The sequence below is a fragment of the Miniopterus schreibersii genome (assembly GCF_964146895.1).
Source record: "Miniopterus schreibersii genome assembly, chromosome: 10".
NCBI classification, from domain to species: domain Eukaryota; kingdom Metazoa; phylum Chordata; class Mammalia; order Chiroptera; family Miniopteridae; genus Miniopterus; species Miniopterus schreibersii.
This window is the reverse complement of record NC_138110.1, coordinates 52,310,977-52,336,873: the sequence shown is the minus strand read 5'-3', so window position 1 is coordinate 52,336,873 and position 25,897 is coordinate 52,310,977. Positions and strand designations below refer to the sequence as shown.

The window sequence follows — 25,897 nt, the reverse complement described above, 5'->3', positions numbered from 1 at the left end:
GATGCCTCATGAGATAGGAGCTCTGGTGACGGTGGCAGATGGGATACCCAGGGGAACAGGGGTCACTTCTGCCTTCACCTGTACTCCCTTGGGATCTAGATTTCCCCCGTGGATGGGCTCAGTCCCTGAGCGGTTAAGGCTCTGGGCCACACTTGAAGGGAATACCCCCTGGGAGACCATCCCAGACCTGGCATTGCTGAAAAAAAAAAAAAATCTCAGCATTTAACTTATTTCACAGCATCTCCCAGGCAGGCATACTACCTGTTTTACTATGTTACCTGTCTCTACAGAATAGTGGAAAACCATAATGCCGTTGCTGCTGGTGGTGTGTGTAGTGGAGTGCTTAGAAGTTCTTGAACACTAGTTACCCACCTGCTCTCCTTTTAACCGCTGTCACCATTTACACTTATTTCACTTTTTGGGAAGTATTTTTTTTTCCTCTGGGAAGGGCAAGAGCAATTTTCACACCTGTCTGAATAGCTAGCTCTTTACCCTAGAGTCCTTCCAGCATCCACAGAACCCAGAGGCAATGATACCTCATTGGCGGATCCCTCAGAGGCCCCTTTCAGTTAGTTGCTGAACACTCCGTGGTTGACTCAGTCTAAAGCTAGAGACAAATGTGTGCAGGGGAATCTGAACGGCGGGCCCTGTCCATGGTACTGAAAAGTGACATCCTAGAACCAGGTCTGCAGTCACGTCGATGGCTTTTTAGGACCCCCGAAGTGCTTCTGGGTCCACCTTCAGTTGCAAGGCAAGAGGCGACTCCAGTCTGGTAACTCTGAAACCTCAGCACAAGAAAAGGGAGAAAGCTCAGCTCAGACCCAGTCCCTGTTCCTTTTTCAGTAGCTGAGAATCATAAGTCCTTTCTGTTATAGGCAGGGGCCGTTTAAAAAGGGGTTATGTTGAGGACCAAAGTCCTAAGCTGGAATAAAGCAACCTGGCGGTTAGACCAATTTCTGCCATTCACTGGCATTGTGTCCACACACAGTCATTTATTTCTCCTCTTTGGGCCTTAACTTTCTCATCTGTAAAATGAAAGCTGTGCATTAGATAAGATGGTTGGCACCATCCCTTCCAACCCCAGAACTCTTCTGGATCTTAGAGGACCATTGTTGGGGGCTAGCTAGGGTGAGTCTGAAAATCATTTCCCCTTAATCTGTTCTCACACTTTGATGTTTAGATCTTCCAGAGACTCAAAGGTCCAAACCTCTGATACTGCTTTCTGAGATGTCTCCACCACAGGCTCCAGCCTGGATCTAGGGGTCCTGAGGGGTCCCAGAACAACTAAGCTTCTGGGGGACCTGTGTCAGGTGTGGGAGAGGAACACAGACAGCATGTCAGCTCTGGAATTCTCAGAAAGCAATCCTGGATTAGGGGATTAGACACTCCTGCCCCAGGAGAAAATCTGGTCCCAAACCGACAGGCGACAGGCGGCCTCATTCCCCCCTCCCCCACTCTGCCCCTGCTTGCCTCTGACTGGCCTGCCTCCCCTAGAGCCTGCACAATCCCTGGTGGGGAGTCGGTGCTCCCTGGAGCCTCACTGCTGCTTTCTCTCCTCTTCACCATGTCTCCTTCCCAGTGCCATTCCACAGTCAGTGTCCCTGTCAGTGGACTCCAGGGATTTGTTTTGGGGGTGAGATGCTAGGACTTTTGTCAGTCTAAGCACAGCCAGAGGGTTCATTGCAACTCCTCAGGCTCCACTCCTCCCATTTTAAGACTGGATGAGCCAGATAGACCCTGAACCCCCCCCTCCCCCCATGGGGGGCAGCACAGTACTTCAGTTAAGGACTCTGGCCTCTCCACACCCCAGCACCAACCTTTTGAACAGCGATATGGGAGAGGATTTGGCTCTCCGCCCCTCTTCAGGGCTGCCCCCCTCTGCTCCCCCCCCCCCCCCGCTTTGCAGACAGGCTCTCCAGGGACCTATATTCCCTGGTGCCCCACCCTTGCCGACTCATTTTCCCCCTAGGGGTCGCCCCAGACCCCCAGCCAGGCAGCCGCTGCGGGGCCGCTTCCCCGCGGCCGCGACCTAGTTCCTTGCCGTTATTTTTAGGGCGCGGGATGGCACCTGCCCACGTGCCGGCCCCGCCTGCGCCGAAGAGTGGGGGGCGGGCGGAGCTGTGTCTGCTCCAGGGAGGCGAGGCCCCTCTCCCCTGCAGCACCCTCTCTATCCCACCCGTGCAAGCCTTCAGTTTTAGTGCGAGTGGGCCTCCAAGCCAGCCCCGCCCTCCCCTCGTCCCCTCTTCTTCCTCCTCGCGCGCTCCCCCCCAAAACCCCGCCAGTGGCTCACGCCTCCTGCATACGGGATGAGGTGAGCAGCGCCGCCGCTGCGAGGGGGCGCGCGCGGGTGTGAGCGTGTGTCCGTGTGCGAGTGTGTGTGCGCCGGGCGGGCGGGCACTGCAGCTTCTTCCTCTGTGGAGCGGAGGGCGAGAGAGAGCTAGAGCGAGCGAGAGCGCGGAGAAGGCGGGCAGCGGGGCGCGGGCGAGGCGGCGCAGCCATCCCCGGGCCCGGCGCGGCGCTGCCACCATGCTAAACAACCTGACTGACTGCGAGGACGGTGATGGGGGAGCCAACCCCGGTAAGCAGCGGTCCGGGGGCGGCGAGGGAGGGGGCGGCGAGGAGAGGAGGCAGCTCTGGGGTTAGAGGCAGAGCGGGGGCCGCCTCCTTCAGAGAAGAGGCTGGGAATGACCGGGGCGGGGGGCTCCCGCGGCGGCCTGGAGCCTCGCTCCGATGGAATGCGCCAGGCGCTGTCCGAGGTGCTGGAATGTGCTCCGCCGGGGGCAGGGCTGGGGCCGAGGGGTTGCCGTCGCCCACCGACCCGGAGGCAGATGTAGGTTAACCGAGCGGGGGAGGCTGTGGGAAGGGTATGGAAGAGCTAGAATGGGCTGACGTGGAACTCGACGGACGGAAGGAGGGCTCCTTTCCCCCATAAGGGACCCTGGCGTCCTGGCTCGGAGTGTTGCCTGGTGCCGTTGGGCGGGGGTGGGGTGGGGTGGGGGGCGCAGTCTGCTGCAGTCCCTCGCTCTGAGACTTCCAGCTGAAAGATGGGGGAAAGGTACCTCTGAGGGGTTGGAACCATATGACGGCCCCGTCCGGGCTGCGGTGTCTCCTTAAGAGGACACTTGGTGCAATCCGGGCCCCCTCCCCCAAAGCTGCCCGAGGTCCGACCTCAGAATGAAGCGTACCTCCCCTGGAGATTTTCACTTCTACTTTGGGGAACCTGCCTCTCCCTCTTGCGTCCCCGTGGGTTCCTATTCAGGACGGGAGGCGAGATCACCCTCCTTTCTTCCCTCTTTCCCCTCCCTCTCGGTACCCTGGGATGGCAGTGAGGTTCCCAGGGCGGGGCAAGGGGGAGTCTTTCTAGTCAGTTCTGCTAGCTTCCTCAGTAAGGCCTCAGGAATGGGGTTCCAGCTGCTGAATCCCCGGCGCCGCGGCGGCGCGGACACTGCGGACGCGCTGCGGTGGGTGCGGAGACTCGCTAGGAGCCCATGGGTTTGGAACAAGTCCTTTCGGTGCTTCGGCTCTCCCCCGCCCTCCTCCGCGGTTTCCCTGCTCCGAGGTCTTAGGGACCAGCCACCCCCTCGGGCTCCCAGGCCCCCCGCCGCCCCCCAGCGGTCTCAGCCATCCATCACGGCTGTCAGCCGCCCCCACCCCCCACCCTCCAGCGGCGCTGCGTCCCTTGCGCACTAGCGCGCCTCCCGCTCCGGCTGTCTGCGCTCAGCGCCTTCAAACGCTCCCCCGGGCATTGCTTGACCCTCTGGGCCGAGACTCTTGAACACCTCCCTAGCGGATGGCCAAAGGTCCCAAGGGCTGAAAGAGCGGGGTCTTCCAGGGACTGGCAGTCTTGACTTGAAGTCCTTCAGATCGGAGTCAGAGCCAAGCGGCCGCTTTGGAAGGCTGTGGACACCAGGGTCCCCGATCCTTTGTCTGAGACCCACTCTTCCTCCCTGGGTCTGAGTGGTATACAGGAGTCTTAAGTACTGGCTCGCTATCTCATCTATCTCCCCAGTGACCCTGGGGTTGCCTCATCTCGCAGCCGCCCCCCTCCTCAACAGTCTTAGTCTGTGTGGGGGGGAGGGGTTTGGTTAAGTGGAGTCTGCGGCAGCACCTGGCATCCCAACGCGCTGCGCAGGGAGCGAAGGGGGCTCATTTCCGCCTGGGACCTCCTTCGGATACTTCCGCTCTGAGGACAGGGACTCAGCCTGAGAGATAATATCTCTGTTCCCCCAGACAAGGGGTATGGTCTGATCCCCGAGGTTGGTGCCTTACTGGGCCTGCCTTGCGGTTTCCATGGGGTCTCAGGAGGCCTAGAAAAGAGGCACCTATGTGTGTGGAGTAGGAGCCAAACTAGGAACTCTCCTCAGTTCTACACCCTCCCCACTAGTTTCTAGACTCTGAATGTAGTGGGTTCATCTGGAGACCCTTTCCCTGTCTATAGCGTCCATGACCTGGAACTAGAGTGGTCCGCACTTGGGTCAGGCGTTTTGGGTCCCAGAGAGAGAGGACCTCTCAGAGGCAACTGGAGATGATGGTTGGGGGTTTTAAGAACCTGCTGGAGTTGTGGGAAGAGGGACCCTCAGAGGACAGCCCCTGGCATCTCTGATCTTAAATTCTTGGGGATGTGGGTGGGGAGAACCTGGGTGCTGACCTCGGGGAAATGGGAATGGCCAGAGTAAAAGGGCTCTTCTGGACTAAATAAGAACCCAAGGATATTATCTCTGGCCTCAGCATCTCCTTTCTCCTCGGGGTCTGACGCCCTCCCCCACTGCCCCAATCTCGCTTGGGGATTCCCCCAGGCCTGGCCCCAGGCCCACCGGGAGGAGGCTCCTTAGCCCGCGCTGCCCGCCTGTTTGCTCCCCGGGAGCTCTGGCCGCAGCAGCTTAATTGAAAGCCGATTCGGGCTGAGAGCTCCCAGGGGGCGGGGGCGGAGAGGGCTCAGCCTCAGTCTGGCTCTGCCTCCCTCGCGCGCGCCGCTTGGTGCTCCCCCACCGTCCTGACTCCCGGCTCTGGGGAATTAGGACGAGTTCCCCCTTCGCAGTCCGGCCCCTTTGAGAACTCCTGAAGCACACCCGCCCCACACCGCCCCCAACCAGTGCGCCCGGCGTCCCAGGGAGGGGCAAAATCAGCTCGGGCAGACAAGGCCCGGAGCCTGGCGTCCGGTCCAGTTGGCGGGTAGAAAGCCAGAACCCAGAGCAAGCCTACCGAGCCACCCCCTCCCCAGCCTCAGCTCCTGGCTGCGATCCGGCTGGGAGTCTGGCTCCGCGCTGCGCGTCGCGTTACATAAGCGGCTGCGGGCGCGTGGCCGGCTCTGCGCTGCGCTCTTGGCCCGCGCGGTCGCCTTGGAAACCGGTACCGGGCTACCTGGCTGCAGAGTCTCCAGTCAGGACGCCCCCTTTCCTGCCCGGCACGCGCCCCGGGCCCGCGCGAAGGAAGAGGGGCTCGGGAAGGGGCGTGAAAGGCAGAGAGGAGGGGCTCCCATGTCTGGTTGTCCTGGCCCGAGCGAGCAGCAGACGCTGCGTGGAGAGCAACCCAGTCCCACCGGAGACGGGGCGCCGGGATCCTGAGCTGGGGAAGGGTGTAGAATGCAGAGTTCGGGCTGGGTGGGGCACCACGTATACTAATAATAGTCGTGATTTTAATCTCAGCAGCAATAGTTCCACTATGTACGAGGCATTCACTATAGGCATTATTTCACTTAATCCCAACAGTCCCCTCAGTTAAGCGCGACTCTTATCCCTTTGCAAAGGAGGAAACTGGGGCTTAGAGTTTAAGTGACTTGCCCAACGTGTTAATACAGCCAGTGAAGCTGGGACTGAAACCTAAATTTTGACCCCAGCCTTTTTTCTTAACCACTAAGAGATTTGTTCTTGTCTCATCTCCCCCCTCAACCTCACTAGTTCCTATCCTAATGAGGTGAGAACATGAGGCATCTTGTCAGCATTTTAAAAGGAGTAGGAACTCACCCCGCTTTTATTTCTCCTGTTCTCTGGCCCCAGACAGCTCTTCTGAGACCCTGGAGTCAGGAAGCGAAAATTCACTTACAAAGACTTTTTTCCTGAGCACCTATTATGTGCCAGGCTTCCACTGGGAGGACAGGTCTGCAATTCCTAGGAACTCACTTCTGTGAAAAGAAAGAGCAGGTGTGGCCCCCTGTTTGGGGACCAGGAGTGCCTGGCTTGATGGGTGAGGTGGAGGTGGTGGCAGGAGACAGTGGGTGCTGAGCTCCCTTTGAGCAGGTGTGGCATCACCTCTTTCCCCTTTTACAATTTTGAGTCAGGATGAGATTGGGTTTATAACAGGTCATTCTCTGGGGATGGACTCTGGCTGGGAGACTAAGTAAAGTTTCCAGGAGGTAAGGAGAATGGAAAGAATCTGGTCGGGGAAGAGAGGTGAGGGAGAAAGAGAGGGAGGGGGAGGGAGGGGGAGGGAGGGGGAGAGAGAGGAAGAGAGACACAGAGACACACACACACACAGAGGGGTGGGGGGAGAGATTAACTTCAGGAGATGAGGGACAGATAATTCAGAATATGTAGGGCCTCAGCTTCACTTGGACTTTGGTCACTGGGGTGTTTCTGCAGCGTCCAGAGAGATATCTACTACTGAGGTTCAGCACTGGCACTGAGGAAGTGGGATGGCTGGAGCGAAAGGGCTGTACCTATGTGGGTCCCTTATATCTCTTTGAAAGGACCCTCTCCGAGATGCTGAAGAGACTTTCTCCCTGGGTGATCTCATCCAGGCACAAGGTTTCACACACTTCCTAATACTTTTCTCTTTTCTTCTTTTCTTCTTTTCTTCTTTTCTTTTCTTTTCTTTTCTTTTCTTTTCTTTTCTTTTCTTTTCTTTTCTTTTCCTTTCCTTTCCTTTCCTTCCTTTCTCTCTCTCTTTCGCCCCCTCCCCCTTCCTTCCTTCCTTCCTTCCTTCCTTCCTTCCTTCCTTCCTTCCTTCCTTCCTTCCTTCCTTCTTTCTCTTTCTTTCTTTCTTTCTTTCTTTCTTTCTTTCTTTCTTTCTTTCTTTCTTTCTTTCTTTCTTTCTTCCTTCCTTCCTTCCTTCCTTCCTTCCTTCCTTCCTTTCTTTCTTTCTTTCTTTCTTTCTTTCTTTCTTTCTTTCTTTCTTCCCCATTTCTTTCTCCTGCCCAGCTTCGTTCCTTGGCCTCAGATCTTTATATCTAGGTGGCTTCTAGACTTACTCAGTTGAGTGTCCTACAGTGCCTCATTCTCAATCAAATTCAGCATCTTCCCCACCCCCAACCCTCCCCTGTCCCATTTCTTAAACAGCACCATGACCCACCCATTTGTCCACGCTAGAATCCTCAGGCATTATTCTAGAGTCCTCCGTCCTCCATTCCCAAACTTCTGGCCTCGGGACATGTGCCAGTAATTACTGAGCCTGTCCACTGTCCTGCATTGCTCGGGTCTGGGTCATCAGCCCTTGCCTGGATTACTGAAAGTCCCTAACCAGCATCTGTATTCTTTACCTAAAGGCCAGAGCGATTGCTCTAAAACACAAGTCTGTTCGTGGTACCTTTTTGCCTGAAACTCTCCAATGACTTCCCGTTGTCATCTGGGTGAGGTCCAAATCTTTAATGTGGCCTGCTAATCGTGTAAGGACCCAGCCTGCACTTACCGTACTGGGCTCATCTTTTCACACGCCACTCCCGTCCTTCAGACCGACCCACCCACACGCCCCTTCAGGCTCCAGCCACACCAAACTTCTCGCAGCTCCGCCAGCCCACTCCGTTCACTCTCACCTCTGGGCCACCGAACATGCTGTTCTGTCTGCCTAGAACACCCTCCCGCCTCCCTGCCGGCCTGTCTCTTACTCACCCTTCAGTTCTCTGCTGACACGTCACTTCCTCTGGGAAGCCTTCCCTCACCTCCCAGGCTGGGCCCAATGCCTCTCCTGTGTTCCTACGGTCCCTTATTCGTCTTCTGTCACAGGACTTACCACTCTGGGTTGGAAAATCCTGGTCATTGGTTCATCTCCCCTGCCCTTGGGCTCCCGGAGGGCAGGAGTGGTGTCTTGCCCTGCCTGTTACACCTCCTCTATCCCGGTGCTGATAGTTGGCACATGGCAGACATCCAGCCAATACGTGCTGACTGACGGTGAATGAGGGGCATGGGGGTGCCAAAGGGGGTCAATTTTCTAAGAAGTGGCGTATCCTTGGGGCCTCAGGCTGTAGTTTTCTCTGCCTTTCCCCCAGGAAAGAGCATGCCTCTACCCCCAAACACCAGATGGGCCCAGTTATGGTCAAGGAGGGGACCTGGAGAACCTAGGGTTCCCTGATGAATGAGATGGAACCCCCAAGAGCGAGAAGGTACTCCCCCGTTTATTAAATACTCAGAATGTGCCGAGGAGTGCCCTAGGCTCTTTATACACGCTGTCAACTAAAATTCTTCATGTTTCCAATGTGCAAACTGAAGGTCAGAGAGTTAAAGCGGCCACACAGCTGCATTGGCCCAGGCAGATGGATGACAGCCAGTTGGTGCCAGACCACTGACTCCTCTGCCTTCTCAGGTGATGGCAACCCCAAGGAGAGCAGTCCCTTCATCAACAGCACCGACACGGAGAAGGGGAAGGAGTATGACGGCAAGAACATGGCTCTGTTTGAGGTGGGTTGTCAAGGATGTGGGGTCTCCACCCACAGCCCATGTCCACATTTATCAGGCGTGCCCTCCCCCACCAGGGAACAGTGCCCTCCCTTGTCTCCCTCTCTCCGCCAGGCCCACCTTCTTTGTTGAGCCTCCCCCATCTCCTTCTCCTTCCCTTTACTCCCTCTCTCCCCAACCTACCATCCCCTTTCCCTCTTCTCCTTGCCCATTCCTCCTCCTTTCCCGTAGCACCCCAACCTCGAAGGTTTGCCTTCCTTGCCCCCATATCTCTCTGCCTCCTATCATCTGGCTCACCCCTCCCCTCCCCTAGGCCCCAGCATCCTAACACGGCCCCCCTCCCTCCACAGGAGGAGATGGACACCAGCCCCATGGTGTCCTCCCTGCTCAGTGGCCTGGCCAACTACACCAACCTGCCCCAAGGAAGTAGAGAGCATGAAGAGGCAGAAAACAATGAGGGTGGAAAAAAGAAGCCGGTGCAGGTGAGGGCCTTGGGGAAGGCAGGATGAGGGAGGAAGGCCAGACGGAGGGAGGGAAGCCTGGGGAGGGAAAGTAGATTCAGATGAAGGGCTAGGAGTTGGGGGCAGAGGGAGGGGAAGGTGTGGGATGTGAGGGATGGAGAAGGAAGGAAAGAGGGTGGGGCTGGCTTGAGGGAGGGGGGGTGCAGGCGGGAAGGCTGGGGGGTGGGAGGAGGGAGGAAGGGCTGGGGTGGAGAGAATAGGAAAGTGGGAGGTGAAGGAAAAAGGGAGGAGGAGTGGGCCTGGGGTCGGGTAGTGACTAGGGGCTACAGAAATGACACTGGCCTCCCTGGCAGGCCCCCCGCATGGGCACCTTCATGGGCGTGTACCTACCGTGCCTGCAGAACATCTTTGGTGTCATTCTCTTCCTGCGACTCACTTGGGTGGTGGGCATTGCGGGCATCATGGAGTCCTTCTGCATGGTCTTCATCTGCTGCTCCTGCGTGAGTGACACCCTCCCCTCTCCCAGCCCCTGACAGCTGGGCTGAGCAGGGACCTGGGGTGGGAAGGGAGGGGGGAAGCATGAGACCTGAGCTTTTTATAGGAACCACTGCGTATGAGCTTTGAGAGTAAATTAGGCCTGACTGGTCCTTCCTGCCTCTCACAGGCTCGTCCCTGATGGCTTTTAACCAGGTTTCACCTGGATGTGTGTTGTGCGTGTATGTGTGTAATTACACATGTAATGCAGACTCATTGATGAAAAGATAGGTGTACAGAAAGAGATAAAATTCACCCATTATCACACAATAGTCAACATTTTGGTAGGTCCAGACTCAAAAAATGGGACTATGTGTCACAAACAGTTCTGTAACAGAGTTCTTCCTAGCCTCTCTAAAACATCAAACACTCACTAGATACCTACTTCTCGTCACATTTCCATTTCTTCACACGTGACCCTTGAGTCACTCAGCTCTGCGTGTGAGTTAGCCAGCACTGAAGCTAGTACCCTATTTTGCAGAGGAGGAAACTGAGGCTTAGAGAGTGAAGTGACTTGTCTCAGGCCAGACAGCTGGTCAGAGGCCAGCCTGGGATTTCCAGAGCTCTCTGATGCGATAGCTTGTGCTAGGTCCACTGAATGGCGAATAAGAGCTTTTCTTGACAAGAAGGACTTGGCAGGAGTAGAAGTTGGAATGGGACCAAGGAGAAGCTCAGTAGAGGAGGCCTTGTGGGTTTGGCGATGTTTATGGGGCATAAGGTTTGGCCCCTACCCAGGCCACTGCGGCCCCCACTCCAGCCGCCACTCTGATGATCTCTCCTCACAGACGATGCTCACGGCCATCTCCATGAGTGCGATTGCAACCAATGGTGTTGTTCCTGGTATGTGATTGGGGTTTATTAGTGAGGATGGGGCCTGAATGGTTGGGAGGGGGGCCTGGATGGTCGGAAGAAGGGTTAGTGCCCTGGGCATTGGGGGCCGTCAGGACCCAAGATAGGCCGTAATGCAGAGCTGGGGGCTGGGCTGTGATGTGTGTGGGGCAGGCTGGGACAGTTCTATTAAGTGGACGCAATTAATGGTGTTGGACAGGGCAATGCAAGCTCTCCCTTTGCCTGAGACCCTCTTCTCCACCATCCTCCTGAGAGGGGTAGTTAGCAACATGGTAACCAGTGCTACAAAATCCACTCAGAGTGGTTGGCTGGGCCTCCCACCGGTCCTAGGGCTGCAGCCTGTAAGGCCCATGAGGCCCAGAGCAATCCCCTTCCCACCTCTGTCCCTGAGCCCCCCTCATCCCCAACAGCAGCCCAGTGCCCTTTGAACCTCTCGCTGATACTAGGTTTTTTCTGCAGCTGGCGGCTCCTACTACATGATTTCCAGGTCTCTGGGCCCAGAGTTTGGGGGCGCCGTGGGCCTCTGCTTCTACCTGGGCACTACCTTTGCTGGGGCCATGTACATCCTGGGCACCATCGAAATCCTGCTGGTGAGAGGGGCCAAGGAGGAGGTGTGGGGCCCCAGGCTTTCAGCTAACCAGTGCTCCCTGGACACCTCCTATAGGCACTTAGTGAGGTCAAAGGGAAATCAGATGTGGTTCTGCCTTTAAAGAGTTTATGGTCTAGTTGGGGAGACAAGATGCAATAATTATGTAACATGAACAGCTGCCGTTTATCAGGCACCCACTGTGCTCTCAGCAGAGTTCCAAGTGCTTCACAGTCATTATCTTGAATCCTCATGAAGTTTAAGTATTATTATGCCCATTTTACAAATGAGAAACTCAGAGAGACAAAATGACTTGCTCAAGGTCATTCAGCTACCACGTGGTAGAGGTGGGTGGATAAGAGTAAAATCATGATAGAAATAATAATAGCCATGCCACACAATAGTGACCATTTTGTGGCTGCCGACCACGTGCTAGGGACTGTGCTAAGTCCTCTATGAATGTTCGTTATAGAGGGCTGATGGCTAGCAGATTGCAAAAGGGAAGAAGGTTATGAGGAAGCCAAGTAAAGAGATCTGTTAGGAGTAGTGATGAGAAGTCAGGTTGCTGGGCAATGGTTAAAGGAGGCGGCTGCTGACTTTGGTCTCCATTCTTCCTGCCCCTCCAGGAGGAGTTGGGAGCTGAAGAGGGTTCTTTGGTATATAGAAAGTGGGGTTGACATTTCCCAAACCCCTACTTTATCCAGGCCCCACGGTCTGCAATGTATCATTTTATTTTATCCCTGACTTCTCCCATGAGTTAGAAGATGTCCCCATTTTACAGATGAAGTTAGCAAGGCTCAGAGAATTTAAGGAAGGGATATGAAGGTGTGGAAGGGGTGTGAACCTGTGTCTTTCCGACCCCCAAGCCAGTGATTGTTCACTCTACCACACTGCTTTGGAAGACTAGGGCTAAACGATGTCGCAGCTTCTGGTTTGGGGGCAGAATGGAGGAGTACAATGGATGGGGGAATAAAAGACCTGAGGAGCCACATTATGAGAGCGTAATAATGGGCCTTTATGACTTTTACAAAGCTAAATAATTGGAAAATTATTGTAAAAGCAATTCTGCCCCTTGCATAAAATTGGAAAAACATCAAAGAATGTAAAAAAGGAAATGACAATAGCCCAAAGAAAATCATGAACATTCGGGTGTATTTCCTTCTATTTTTTTCTATGTGATATTGTATTCTGTCTTTGTATAACTGTACAGATTTCCCTAAATAGCTCAAAACTCTCTCTGTAAATATAATTTGCAAATGAAAATAACTTTTGTAAGAATATAAACATATTAATATTTAGTAGAGAGATTATAGAAAATGCAGATGTAAAAAAAAAGATTCTCCGTATTTTTACCATGCAGGGAAAACTGTTAACATTTTGATGTATCTACACCCACACAGACATTATTATGCATATATGTATATTTTCACATACATGTATATTTACAAAAATGAGATCATGAACCCATTTTTTAATAACTTCATTGTTTTTACCTAATATAACATGGATAGCTCTTTGATTCAGTTCATATAAATCCATTTATCCTTTTGAACAGCCCCATAGTCTATATGGGAATATCATAATTTATTCACCCAGTCTCCTAATGATGAATATCTAATATGTTCCTGCCTTTCTATTAGAAATAATAAAACAATATATAATCATTAAGACTTATACTTGATAAAAATAATAGAAATTAAAATTGCTCCCAACATCTTTGCAGTATCGTTTTTAATGACTGTGTAATAGTCCTTGCAGGTTAGTCCATGATTTTCTTAACTGTTCCCCTATCATTGGATGTCATTTCTAGTCTTGCACTGTTGCAAATTTGCTGTCACCAGAATCTTTTCACCAAACCCCTGCTTGCACTTCGGGTTATTTTCTTGGGGTGATTCTCAGTTGGTTCTTACTGGGTTACTTATCTGACCTCCTCACCCCTTTCCCACAGGCTTACCTCTTCCCAGCTATGGCCATTTTTAAGGCAGAAGATGCCAGTGGGGAGGCCTCAGCCATGTTGAACAATATGCGTGTGTATGGCACCTGTGTGCTCACCTGTATGGCCACCGTGGTATTTGTGGGTGTCAAGTATGTCAACAAGTTTGCCCTTGTCTTCCTGGGTTGTGTCATCCTCTCCATCCTGGCCATCTATGCTGGGGTCATCAAATCTGCCTTTGAACCGCCCAACTTCCCGTAAGTGCTGCTGCTCTGAGCCTAAGGCATCATTTTCCTCCTCCCTGGCCCAGTTTCATGGTCTGCACACCAGTCTCTGCCAACCCCTTGTTCCCATCTCTCAGAATCAGAATGGTTGTGGCTTTAGGGCAACCTCCCTTGAGAGGGAAAATATCTCCTAGTTTTGGGGCAGTCTATTTGCAGTGGGATAATGTTTCTGGAGGTGGTGACAGTTTCCCTTGTGAGAGTCAAATGCATGCTCATGAGGATGAACTGAGGAAGAGCCAAGTGGAATATTTCTGGAGGGATAAACACTGTGTTGGGGAAACATTTTGTGGGTAGGGACAACCTCCTGGAATAGGGCAACCACTAAGTGTCAGACACCTTTTCTGTCATGGGAAGGGACACAGAAGGGGAGGTCTAGAAGCTCAGGTCTCTGTTGGTCCCGCCTCTTTCCTAGGATAGGTTCCCCTGCGTCCCACTGCCCAGAAGGGCAGCGCACGGAGTCTGCTGTCCACGGTGCTGAAACATCGCATTGTACTAAAGCAGTGGTTCACCTTCCTGGCTGCTAGAATAATCACTTGAGGGATCTTGGGGGGGAGGGGAAAGCTGATTCTGGGCTCCATCCCAATTAAATCAGAATTTCTGGATATGCGGCCCCGGCGTCTGTGTTTTCTGGGGCTCCCCTGGTGATTCTCCTATGAAGCCGGAGCAAGGTTATGTCCCTCCCCATCTTCTTCCCTTGTTTCTCTCCCTAGGATCTGCCTCCTGGGGAACCGCACACTATCTCGCCATGGCTTTGATGTCTGTGCCAAGCTGGCTTGGGAAGGAAATGAGACGGTGACCACACAGCTTTGGGGCCTTTTCTGTTCCTCTCGCTTTCTCAATGCCACCTGTGATGAGTACTTCACCCAAAACAACGTCACGGAGATCCAGGGCATTCCTGGCGCTGCCAGTGGCCTCATTAAAGGTTTGAGGGAGGGAAGAAGGCTTGTGTCCAGGGAATGCTGCAGGACTTGTGGGTTAAAAAGTTAGGATTAAGGGACTCTACTTGGGATTCAGTTAAATTCAATCAGTTTTCATTGATCACCTACTCTGGGTCATGTTCTGTTCTTGGGACCATGGAGGTGTAGACATGAAAGGAAGCCTTTGAGTATTTCATCACCTAATAGGAAAGAAAGCCAAATACCTACTGTGCTAGGCACTGTGCTAGGCACCAGGAATGCAACATAAATAAGTCACAGGCCTTGTCCTCAAGGAGTCTAATGGCAGACACAGATGTATTAGCAAATAGGCACAGAAGAGATATCCCAGGAGAGGGAGTGGTTGTGTGTATAAGGTGGTGAGACAAGGCTTTCTGGACTCATCTGAGAAAGCTTTTGAAGGACAAATAAGAGATTTTCAGTGATATTCAGGGAATAAAGGAATCATAAGCAGAAGAACAACTTGCCTAAAAGTGTGCAGACACAGAAGTGCATGTTGTGTCCTTAGAACCACGAGTAATTTGGAATGTCTGGGGCATAAAGTAAAAAAGAAGGAAAGGTAAAAAATTATGTTGGAGAGGCCAGCATGGGCCAGATGGTGGCAGGTCTTGGAAGCCATGTTGAAGAGTTTGGACTATGTCCTGAGGGCAATGAAGAACCACCAAATGGTTTTGAATGAGGGTCATGGCCAGCTTGTGATTTCTGAAGGTTCACTCTGGCTGCTAATGTGGATGGGCTAAAATGGGGAGATAACAGAGGCAGGGAGTCCAAGAGGAGGCTACACTGAGTCCAGGTGAGAGAGGATGGTTTTCTGACCTAGAGTGATGTAGTGATGTCAGTGGAATGGAGCAGTGGTTCTCCACAAGGCAGTTCTGCCCACCAGGGAGACATGTGGCAATGTCTGGAGACAGTTCTGGTTGTCACAGCTGGAGGCTTATTATTGGCATCTAGTGTGTAGAGCACAGGATGTTGACAAACATTCTACAATGCTATAGGACAGCCTCCGCAACCAAGAATTACCTGGCCCCAAATGTCAATAGTGCCAAAGTGGAAGAATGCTGGAAAGGAGAGAAGGGATATATTTGAGAAATATTTAGGAGGAGTAATGGACAGGAGTTGGAGATGGGTTTGAAATGGAGATGGGGAGAAAGAGCAGTTGAGGGCAATGCCAAGGTGTCTGAATTGATGCTAGTGCCATTTACTTAGCTAAAGGATCCAGGAAAGGAGCTGGTTTGGGATGGGTGGGTGTGAGATTGGTTTGGGATATTGAGCCAGTCTGAGATAAGTGTGTCTTTTTGCCCCATAGACTGGGCTATTTGAGAGCAAGGACCGAATCTGATTCATGTGCAAAGCCCCTGCATGTGGCCTGGTCCAAAGCAGGAGCTTAGGAAATGTCAGTAGAAATAAAACAGAGCCAAGGCCCATGGGGAGTGAAAGGTGGTTGACCTTGACCCTCCTTTGTGCTCACATCCTGGCCCCAGAGCTGTGACTCTTTGACTTCTCTTCTTTCCTGAGCATCCTGTCTCCCCCACAGAGAACCTCTGGAGCTCCTACCTGACCAAGGGGGTGATTGTGGAGAAGCATGGGGTGCCCTCAGTGGGCCTGCCTGATGGCACCCTTGTCGACATGGATCATCCCTATGTATTCAGCGATATGACCTCCTACTTCACTCTGCTGGTTGGCATCTACTTCCCCTCGGTCACAGGTGAAGGGGAGCTCAGAGAGGGAGGACTGTGCCTGGGAATGGATGTGTAGGAGACAGTCAGTGATAACGTGGGGGAATTTCTTAGTCCAGAAATCCCATCACATAGGCAGAAGCCACAACTCAGTCTCCATTGGATAGATGAGGGAATTAAGACCAGGAAAAGCCAAGTACACTGTCCAAGTCCTCACACAAATCCATAAACCAAGACCTGATCCTAGGCTTCCTGACTCCGAGGCTGGGGTATTTTCTTCCCAGTCTGTCTGGTCTTCTGTGGCTCCTGTCCTACCTGCTCTGTTCACAGGGATCATGGCTGGTTCTAATCGCTCTGGGGACCTGCGGGATGCCCAGAAGTCAATTCCTACTGGCACCATCCTGGCCATTGCCACCACCTCTGCTGTCTGTATCCTGTGCTCCTGGACTGGGACCACCATGGGCAGGGTGGGCTAGAGAGTGGGCAGCTGCTGCTTCTCCCGCTGGCTCAGGAGGGGTAGTGATGAAGGGGGACACCGCACTGGGAATTCTCCTTCATTCTCTGCTGCAGACATCAGCTCCGTTATTCTGTTTGGGGCCTGCATTGAGGGGGTCGTCCTTCGGGACAAGTAAGTAAGGGAATCAGGGCTGATCCTGTTCTGGGGGGTGGGCATAGGGAGCCAAATTCTGGGAAATAGGACTTTCAGGGGTGCTGAACTTGTGCAAGGGGCCTGTGGGAGGGAGGTCAAGGAAAATTGCTGGCCACTTCTGCTTCTTACACTATATTTTATCTTTCTCATGTCACTCCAGCTCAAGAAGCTTGAATGGTGTCTCATTTCCTTTAGGATAATGACACTTTTCTTTTCCTTTAAAACCTATTAATTCATTTAATGTTTCCTGGATGTTTATGTGTTGGTCACTGTCCAGGGTTCTGGGGGTGACAAAGATAAATAACCCATGATTTTTGCCCTGAAGGGCCTCTTTGGGGATGGAAACTGTACTTTTCAACCAACTTGGGATGCAGAGCAGTAGGGGTGGTGATAAAATAAAGCACATGGGCTCTGGAGGCTGCGATCTAGTCCTCAGAGGGCGGGGAGGAGGAGGTGATGCTGGAAATGCCTTATACACATTTTCCCATTTGTCCTTCCCACGTTAAATGCCGGGTGAGATTGCTTAGGTGGCTGGGGGGGGGGAGGGCATCCCAGGCAGTGGGATCAGCATGAATAAAGGTGGAGGAGAGGAACAGCTGCGTGTGTGCGCGTGCGTGTTTGCACACGCGGCTGCCTGTTGCTGTGAGCAGTTAGAGCTTTGGGAGCACACCCTTTTGAAGAGTGCGTGCATACGCACCAGGAGGGCAAGTAGAGATCTTATCCCAGAAGCTGGTTTCTGCATTTCCATCCTGGCTTCTGTAGGGTGGGGAATGGGGGACATGAGGCTGGAGACTTAGGCTGGAACAGTTCCAGAGGCCTGGTTTTTGGTACCAGTAAGTTGGAGCCTTATTTTACAAAAAAAAAAATGGGGAAACTCTGAAGGGTTTTAAGCAGAGGAGTGACCCGGCCAGATGGACAGTTTGCATATATTACACCTATTAGAATTTAGGGCAACTTAACCTCCACTTATCTCATTTTATTTAATCGGAATCCTCCCACAAGATTGCGAGGGATACAGCAGGTCATCCAGTATAACCCATCAGCTGATCCTTGAGGTCCTTCAGCAGCGGCCCGTCTGAGCACACCTCTGCTTGCACACTTCAGGGACAGGGCGCTACCTACCGAGGCAGCATCTTCCATTTTTAGACAATGTAATTTTTCAAAAATGTGTTTCTTTGATTCTCAGATCACATACTATCACCAAATGATGAGTGTAAAACCCCCATTTTTCAGATGGAGATACTGAGGTTCTAACAGGTTGAGAGATTTGCCCAGGATAACACAAAACTACCACATTGCAGGCACTGTGCTGAGCATTTTACATGTGTTATCTCCCTTAATCCTCTCGCCTGTTGTATGAGATGGGTTTATCATGATTCTTGTTTTTTTTTTTTTTAATTAAAAAGATATATATATTTATTGATTTCAGAGAGAGGAAAGGAGGGGGAGAGAGAGAGATAGAAACATCAATGACGAGAAAGTCATTGATCAAGCCTGCAACCGGGCATGTGCACTGACCGGGAATCGAACCCTGATCGCCTGGATCCTAGGTTGATGCTCAACCGCTGGGCCATGCCCAGCCGGGCTATCATGATTCTTGTCTTACAGGCAAGGGAAGTAGGCAAGGAGAGGTTAAGTGATTTGCCCAAGGTCATGCAGACAGAAAGTGCCCAGGACATCCGGGGCTTTGTGGCTCCCTTTGCCCCTACAGAGCCCAACTCTGTGTTGGGAACAGAGCTGGTTCTGAAGTTGGTGTGGGGGACCTGCCCTGGGAATCCAGATGGCATCGCTCTCCCAGCATCTCCTGCCCCTTGACTACTTCATTCCAGGTTCGGTGAAGCTGTGAATGGCAACCTGGTGGTGGGCACACTGGCCTGGCCATCCCCCTGGGTGATCGTCATCGGATCCTTTTTCTCCACCTGTGGGGCTGGGCTGCAGAGCCTCACAGGGGCCCCACGCCTGCTGCAGGCCATCTCCCGGGATGGCATAGTGCCCTTCCTGCAGGTGAGTGGGGGCGGAGTGTGGGGAGAACAGCCCACTCCCTACACCAGCCAGTCAGACCCCTGCCCAGGGAGGCTACACGGTGAGCCAGGGCCACAGCAAGCCTTGAACTGCCTTCTGGGGCCCTCCCTCTCGGTGCTGCCACTAAGAAGAATGGTTGTACCTTATTTGGGATTTGGCCCATGGTCAATGCCATCTTTTTGGGCAGAGTTGTGTGCTCTTGGGGGAAAATAAATGGCCCTCCTCTGGCCTAGTGATCACGCAGGGACTCACGGAGGCAGCCAAAGGGCAAGAAAGGGACATCTCTCTCCATGATGCTAAAAAAAATATTTATGGCACATACAGTCATGGCCTCTTGCTGGCCTCCTGTAGTTCCTCTCCCATCTGTCCCCCTTTTTCCCTTAAGGGAGCATTTGAACTTTATTGCACTTGGGTACCAATGTCAGTGTGGGTGAGATACAACAAAAACCTGGTATCCCCTTGGGTACCACTAAAAGATGAGAAATACAGCATCCTCTCCCTACCTCCTCATTGACTAGGGGCTCCTGCCTCTACTGCACTGGTCCCCAAGACTGGAGGAGACGCAAGGAGTCCTTAAGGTCTCAGGCTCCCATGACAGTTGCTCTGTCCTCAGGTCTTTGGCCACGGCAAAGCCAATGGAGAGCCAACATGGGCCTTGCTCCTGACTGCCTGCATCTGCGAGATTGGCATCCTCATTGCGTCCCTGGATGAGGTCGCCCCCATCCTCTCTATGTGCGTGCTGGCTTCTTGCCCTCCCCACCAGCTCTGGGGTCTCTCTACCCGGATCCAGCAGCTGTGACCCTGGACAGCCCACCTAGACACCTTAACAACCCCAGGAGGTTCCCCCACTGTCATAGAAACCGTCTTTTGTTATATAGAGATTTATCCCCGCATGCGGCAGGGTGTGATGTGAGGGGATTTGGCCTTTGAACCCCTTTCTAAACACCAGAATGTGATTTGGACACCTCCCCAATTTTTTTCCCCCTTCCTCCCATTCCTTCCTTCTGTTTCTGCCTCTCCTTGAATCTCTGTCTCTCCCTGGCCTTTCTCTGTTCTAGGTTCTTCCTGATGTGTTATATGTTCGTGAACCTGGCCTGTGCAGTACAGACGCTGCTGAGGACACCCAACTGGAGGCCACGCTTTCGATATTACCACTGGTGGGTGCCCCGTTCCCCTTCCCCACCCCACAGAGCCCTCTTCTCATCTCCACCCCAATGCCCACCTCACCCTAGCCCCTCCCCTCCAGGTCTGAGGGTCCCAAACTCCAGCTTTTGTAGCCCAACTAGTATGAGAAAGGTCCTAGAGAGGGTTTCCTTATCATCACAAATAATAATAGAACATAGTCATAAGTGGTCTCAGCTATAACCCCTCCCTGTGCATAATGCTTACCAGCTTGCCACCTGGATGAGGAAACCTCAGTTTCCTTAGCTGTGAAATGGGATGACAACTGTTCCCACCTCCACAGTTCTTGTTGCACAGAAGATACTCATTATGAGCAGTCCGAGGTTCTTCTGATTATTTTATTTTAAGGCCCTTCCTCCTTACAAAAGGCCAGTGAGACAGACAGGGCAGGAATGAACATGCTTCTTCTATCAAAAGGAAACAGAGGCTTAAACAGGGGCAGGGACTGGTCCAAGGCCTCTCAGCAAGGCTATGGCGTATCTGGACTGGAACCCAGGCTGCCTGGCTCCTACCTCAGTGCTCCTGCTTTGCCAGTTGCCTCTTCCTGGCAGATCCTGTCTCCAACTCTTCCCCAGAGAACCCTGCCTCAGAGCCTGTCTGGTGAGGTGGTCTGGCAGAGTCTAAGGCACTGGGACAGGGAGGGCCAATGACGCAGGAGTTGAGTGGGGCATGGGGTGGTGGCCTGTCTGTGGCTGCTCATTCATTCAGAAGGTCCTGTATCCCTGTGGTGCTCGTGGGGATGATGGTGTGAGTTCCTTTAGACCTGGTTATAATCTCCAGGTCATGCCCAGGTCCTGCCCCATCTAAGTCTTGCTGTTTGAGCCTTGGCGCCAGTGATAACCCCCCAGGGCTCAGAGGCCGGGTCTCCCTCCCCTTGTCTAGGACGCTCTCCTTCCTGGGCATGAGCCTCTGCCTGGCCCTCATGTTCATCTGCTCCTGGTATTACGCCCTGGTGGCCATGCTCATCGCCGGGCTCATCTACAAGTATATCGAGTACCGTGGGTAAGCGCAGGAGGAGGGGAGGGCTAGAGGCTGAGGGATGAGGGGGTGAGGCGGAGCAAGGGGTGCTGGTGCTAGGGTGGGGACAGGGCAGGAAGTGGGCGGAGGGTGGAGGAGGGCTGACACGGGTGGGATTGGGACATGGGGGACAAGAGCAGAAGGAAGGGCTGAAGCTTTGAGAAATGGAGGTGGCAGGAGCGACATGCATGTCCTTTCTGAGCCTGAGATAGATGGCTCTGCCCTGGGGGCCTGCCACTTCAGTGTGGACCGTCCTCTCTGACACTGTGGCTTTCTGTCCTCCGACGATCCTCCTTCCTGGCCTGCAGGGCGGAGAAGGAGTGGGGCGATGGGATCCGAGGCCTGTCTCTCAGCGCGGCTCGCTATGCGCTCTTGCGCCTGGAGGAAGGGCCCCCGCACACCAAGAACTGGAGGTGAGGAGCGGGAGCACATGCGTGAAGGTTCAAGGGAGGGAGAGGAAGGGAGCAGGCTCTGACCTGCCTCTCCTGCTTTGTTCTGCTGAGTGGTGTTCTCACCACGACGATGATGGTGTGACAGTGTGTTCTCGACTTCTCCTCCCCAGCGCCCTCTCCTCCTCAGCTCCCTCTCCCCCCAGCGCCCTCTCCCCCCAGCTCCCTCTCCCCCCAGCGCCCTCCCCCCCAGTGCCCTCTCCTCCCCAGCTCCCTCTCCCCCCCAGCACCCTCTCCTCCCCAGCACCATCTCCTCCCAGCACCCCCTTGTCTGAAACCTTCCCACCTAGGGCACCGAGGCTGGGCCGAGTTCCAGACATTTGTTCTCTAAAACCTACTCCCGTGCCAGCCTCCTGACCATTTATTCATCCATTCACTTATTCCATTATTTATTTTTAAAACATGTATGAATGCATGTAATGTGCCAAGCCCTCTTCTGGTGTCTGGGGACGTAGTGAGCCCACAGTTCATGGAGAAGGCACACACAGAGACAGATGAACAGCATCATGCTCTGGGAGAGGGGGAATCACCCACTGTGAGAGTTATGGGGCCTTTTAGGAACCTCTAGGTTCATAACAATCCCTTCATTTTGTTCACGTGAAAGTCAGGGACCCGAGAGGGGCTCAGAGGTGACAGAAGGCAGAACCGGAGCCAACGCCTTGGCTTCTGCCTCTGGCCCCCGCCTCTCAGCCCACGGCGCTTTCTACCTGACTGCACCGCAAACCTCACCCTCCATCCACCTGCGGGTTCGCTGCCCCAGAGCAGAGCCCGGAGCTCTGAACTATGCCCCGGGCACCGCTGGCCTGCCCTCGACGATGTCTACTAAACTGAGGCTTCCACAGACCAGCCTTTGCGTCATTTGTCTGAATTCTCAACTGCTTAGCACAGGGCCTGGCCCCGAGGAGGCGCTTAGAGAATGCTATTAAATTGATGGCTGGTTGGATGGAGGAGCTGGCTAAAGGAAACAAGTGGAGAAAGAGATGGGTGGATCGCTAGGGGTATATACACGTGGGAGGGCGGTGGGTGTGCAGACTTGTGAATGGGTGGTGGGAGGTTGTGTGGGTAATTCAGTGAATAATGCGTGCGTAGGGAAATGAATTTGGATATAAGTGGATGACTGAAAGATAAAATAAATGGGTAGGTGGGTAAGTGGATGTATGGATGGGTGGGTAGATGGTTAGATGGGGTGATATTCAAGGAAATGCATGGATGGATGTGTAGGTGGATGGATGGGTGGTGGAGATATAGGTGGATGGGGGTGTAGAGGACAGATGGTTAGTGAACTCACTGGCGTATGGTGTATAGGTGGGTGGGTGTAAGGTGGGTGGTGATGAGGTGGGTGGTGGATGGGTCACGTGACCTTCCACCCTCTTCAGGCCACAGCTGCTGGTGCTGGTGCGTGTGGACCAAGACCAGAATGTGGTACACCCACAGCTGCTCTCGTTGACCTCCCAGCTGAAGGCAGGGAAAGGCCTGACCATTGTGGGCTCTGTCCTTGAAGGCACATTTTTGGACAATCATCCCCAGGCCCAGCGGGCAGAAGAGGTGAGTGGAGGCCCTGGTGGGGAGGGAGGAAGGACAGGGCATTCAGGAAGAGAGCCCTTACCCTTCACACTTTCCTTCCTTCCACCTTTGGGATCCGTGGGGGCTCAGACTTTGCTGTCCTCTCCCTTAGAAGAGGGGTCTAAGGGCTCAGAGAGTGAGTTCCTTAGAATCCAACTCACAGAACCAAAGATCATCTGAGCCAGAAGGGCCCATTTTATGGATAAGGAAACCAAGGCATAGAGAAATCAGATCACTGATCTAAAGACAGAAAACAGAGACTCAAATTAGAACTGCTTGACTCCTACTCAGACTCCTTCCTGCCTAAGTTAAACCTTTCCAAGTGTTTTCACATCCATAGATTCTTTCTATCCCCTCACTGAGTGGAGTCAGCAGGGTGAGTACCCACATATGGAACAGGAATAAACTGGTGCAAAAAGGGAAAGCGACTTGTTGAAAGTCACAAAGCTGGCTGGAAACACAGTCAGGACTTGAACCCGGGTCCCTGGCCCCATGCTACTTGCTCTTGCCCCCATCCACTGGCCTGTGCCCACGGAGGAGCGTACAGGGCCAGTGTGGGCATTAAGAGGCACCAACAGGTGTTGGAACCTGGTGGGCAGCAGAGGAAGTCAGTTCTGTTTGTGATTCGGGCCTCTCTCCCCTTGGGCTGTGACCAGTTGTGGAGAGAGCAAAGGGAGCCAGGAGGCCAGGTGAGCTGGGGCGGGGCACCCCAGTGGCTGTGGCAGCTGCTGTTTCTGCCTCACTGGGCTGTTCACACGGATCTGTCAGGGCCCAGGGCTGGAGGCCTCCACTGGTCAGTTTTATTCAGCGCACAGTGGCTGCGAATGTGCTGTGCTAGGCCCTGGGCTAGGCACGGGGGAGATGGAGATGTATAAGACCAACCCCGGCCCTCAAGGTGGTCAAAGGCTGCTGGGGACGATGGAACATTTACAGAAAGCGCTCACCCCGCCTGATGTTAATAGGTGCTATGCTAGAGTTAATAACAAGAGTAACAGAAAATGCTGAGGCATCTGTCAGGCAGTATACACACGGCATGTCATGCCATTCTCCTTATTCCTAAATGAGGTAGCTGTCATGATCCCCATTTGACAGATAAGAAAACTGAGGCTCATAGAGGTTAGGCGATTTGCCCAAGGTCACACAGCAGGAGGTGGCAGGGTTAGGAACTGAAGCGTCTCTGTTTGACATCGGGGTGGTGGTAAGAGTGTGGGGGATGAGGTCAGACCCTGGAGCTGAACCCCTATGATAGCATCTGTTAGCTCTGTGGCCTAAAGCAAGTCTTAGTGTCTCTAAGCCTCAACTTCCTCATCTGTGAAATGAGAGTAATAAAACTTTCTTCACAGTGCAGATTAAATGTGCATTTAAGCTGCATGTCCTTATGGTAACTTTTAAAAATTGTTGAACAAATTGGCTGCGCAGAGTAGCCCAGTTTCACTCTGGTCTGGGTGGGGGGTGGTATCTGAAGAAAGTGACAGTTGACTTGGGCCGGGCAGTGGGGAGGGGATCTGGGTGGGAGAGCTTGCAGGGGGGACTGTATGAGCAATGGCTGGGGGGTGGGGGGTGGGGGGTTCCATCATGAAGAGCTTTGATTGATCAACAAGGAGTGGAGGCCATAGGTGATGGAGAACCACGCACAATGCTGCCACCAGAGGCTGACATGCCCAGAGCTGAGCCTCAGGAAGATCGGGACCATGGAGGAAGGGAGGCTGCCAGGAGCCAGGCGGGGCCAGGGAGGCCTGAGGTTGGTTCCTATCTGATGTCCCCTCTCCACCCCCAGTCCATCCGGCGTCTGATGGAGGCAGAGAAAGTGAAAGGCTTCTGCCAGGTAGTGATTTCCTCCAACCTGCGTGATGGCGTGTCCCATCTAATTCAGTCCGGGGGCCTCGGGGGGCTGCAGCACAACACTGTGCTCGTGGGCTGGCCCCGCAACTGGCGGCAGAAGGAAGATCATCAGACGTGGAGGAACTTCATCGGTAAAGCAGTGGTGGGTTGGTGGAAGGCTGTGGGTTCTCTCTCCTTCCTTGGACCCAGGGTAGTTTTCCAGGCATAACAAATGTGGGTTCTGCATATGCAGGTGACAGTGTTCAAAGCTGGCAATGTGCCAGGTGCCTCCCCTGCGGGGCACTCAGTCTCGATTCCTGCAGGGCTCACAGCCCTGGGAGAAAGACAGTGCAGCGCAGTGGTAAGAGCTACAGCTTTGAAGCCACAGAAGCCCAGGTCTAAGTCTCACCCCTGGTCCTTCTCACCTGTGTGATTGTTCACAAGTGACTCACCCTCTCTGAGCATGAGTGCTTGGTAGTAATATAATAACTAACATTTATAGACTGTGCTCTGTGTGCCTGACAAGTTGAGGCTTTCTCGAAGTCTGTTTTTCTCAGCAGTCCTGTGAGGGCTAGGCACTGCTGTCTCCATTTTTTGGGTGTGAAACTGAGGCACGGAGGGATTAAGGCGTTTGCTCCAGGTCACACAGCTGGTAAACCAAGAGGCTGCACTGTTAACACCAAGCTGTTCTGTTTCCTTGGTAGTTAGATCGTAGTTCTGCAAGGTGGCCGGGAGGACTGAGGCCATGCGTGGTAGAGTTCGTACTAATCAGAAAGGGCAGGTGGGGACACTGAGGCCCGGAGAGGCTGAAAGGCTTTCCCAAATTCAAACAGCGAATAAGCGATGAGGCCCGGGTCGTTGATGGTTTTCTGACCCCTCAGCCCAAGGCCAAGGTGGGGCGGGGTGCTGGGTGCTGGGAGCCCCTGTGGCTGCTGCCGGGGGCAGGAGGGCGCCAGGGTCGCCGTTTTCCCATCTGGCCCTCCCCTTCGCCTTCCCCAGAGCTGGTCCGGGAAACCACTGCTGCTCACCTGGCCTTGCTGGTCACCAAGAACGTTTCCATGTTCCCGGGGAACCCCGAGCGCTTCTCCGAGGGCAGCATCGACGTCTGGTGGATCGTGCATGACGGGGGCATGCTCATGCTGCTGCCCTTCCTGCTGCGGCACCACAAGGTGCGCGCCCGGGGGCGAGGCCATGGGCTCTGGCCGGGCCAGCCTCCATGCGAGCTCCTGGGAAAGACACACGATCGCCGCCGTCCTTCTGAGATGTTAGGAGCCGACCGTCCCCCTTGCAGTGGTCCTTGCATTGTAAACGCGGGCAGTGCTTCACCCAA

General features: G+C 53.5%; 1 protein-coding gene across 4 annotated transcripts in view; it reads left to right on the top strand.

Annotated features, from left to right (window-relative positions):
- The window catches only part of SLC12A5 (solute carrier family 12 member 5), a gene marked incomplete at its 5' end in the record, with an annotated part of 37,897 nt that overhangs the window by 5,427 nt on the left and 6,573 nt on the right, over positions 1 to 25,897 (top strand). For 2 of the 4 annotated variants that reach the window (XM_081149795.1, XM_081149794.1), the window contains 19 exons: positions 2,298 to 2,578; positions 8,515 to 8,609; positions 8,957 to 9,088; positions 9,421 to 9,567; positions 10,387 to 10,441; positions 10,910 to 11,040; positions 12,985 to 13,226; positions 13,964 to 14,175; positions 15,723 to 15,893; positions 16,195 to 16,293; positions 16,435 to 16,492; positions 18,343 to 18,517; positions 19,149 to 19,267; positions 19,594 to 19,692; positions 20,600 to 20,719; positions 21,043 to 21,147; positions 22,560 to 22,728; positions 24,524 to 24,719; positions 25,567 to 25,736. In XM_081149795.1, coding sequence (XP_081005921.1) covers positions 2,527 to 2,578; positions 8,515 to 8,609; positions 8,957 to 9,088; positions 9,421 to 9,567; positions 10,387 to 10,441; positions 10,910 to 11,040; positions 12,985 to 13,226; positions 13,964 to 14,175; positions 15,723 to 15,893; positions 16,195 to 16,293; positions 16,435 to 16,492; positions 18,343 to 18,517; positions 19,149 to 19,267; positions 19,594 to 19,692; positions 20,600 to 20,719; positions 21,043 to 21,147; positions 22,560 to 22,728; positions 24,524 to 24,719; positions 25,567 to 25,736 — 2,547 coding nt within the window. Of the gene's footprint in view, positions 1 to 2,297; positions 2,579 to 8,514; positions 8,610 to 8,956; positions 9,089 to 9,420; positions 9,568 to 10,386; positions 10,442 to 10,909; positions 11,041 to 12,984; positions 13,227 to 13,963; positions 14,176 to 15,722; positions 15,894 to 16,194; positions 16,294 to 16,434; positions 16,493 to 18,342; positions 18,518 to 19,148; positions 19,268 to 19,593; positions 19,693 to 20,599; positions 20,720 to 21,042; positions 21,148 to 22,559; positions 22,729 to 24,523; positions 24,720 to 25,566; positions 25,737 to 25,897 lie in introns of those variants that run through there. The other 2 variants (XM_081149793.1, XM_081149792.1) reach the window with 1 other exon arrangement.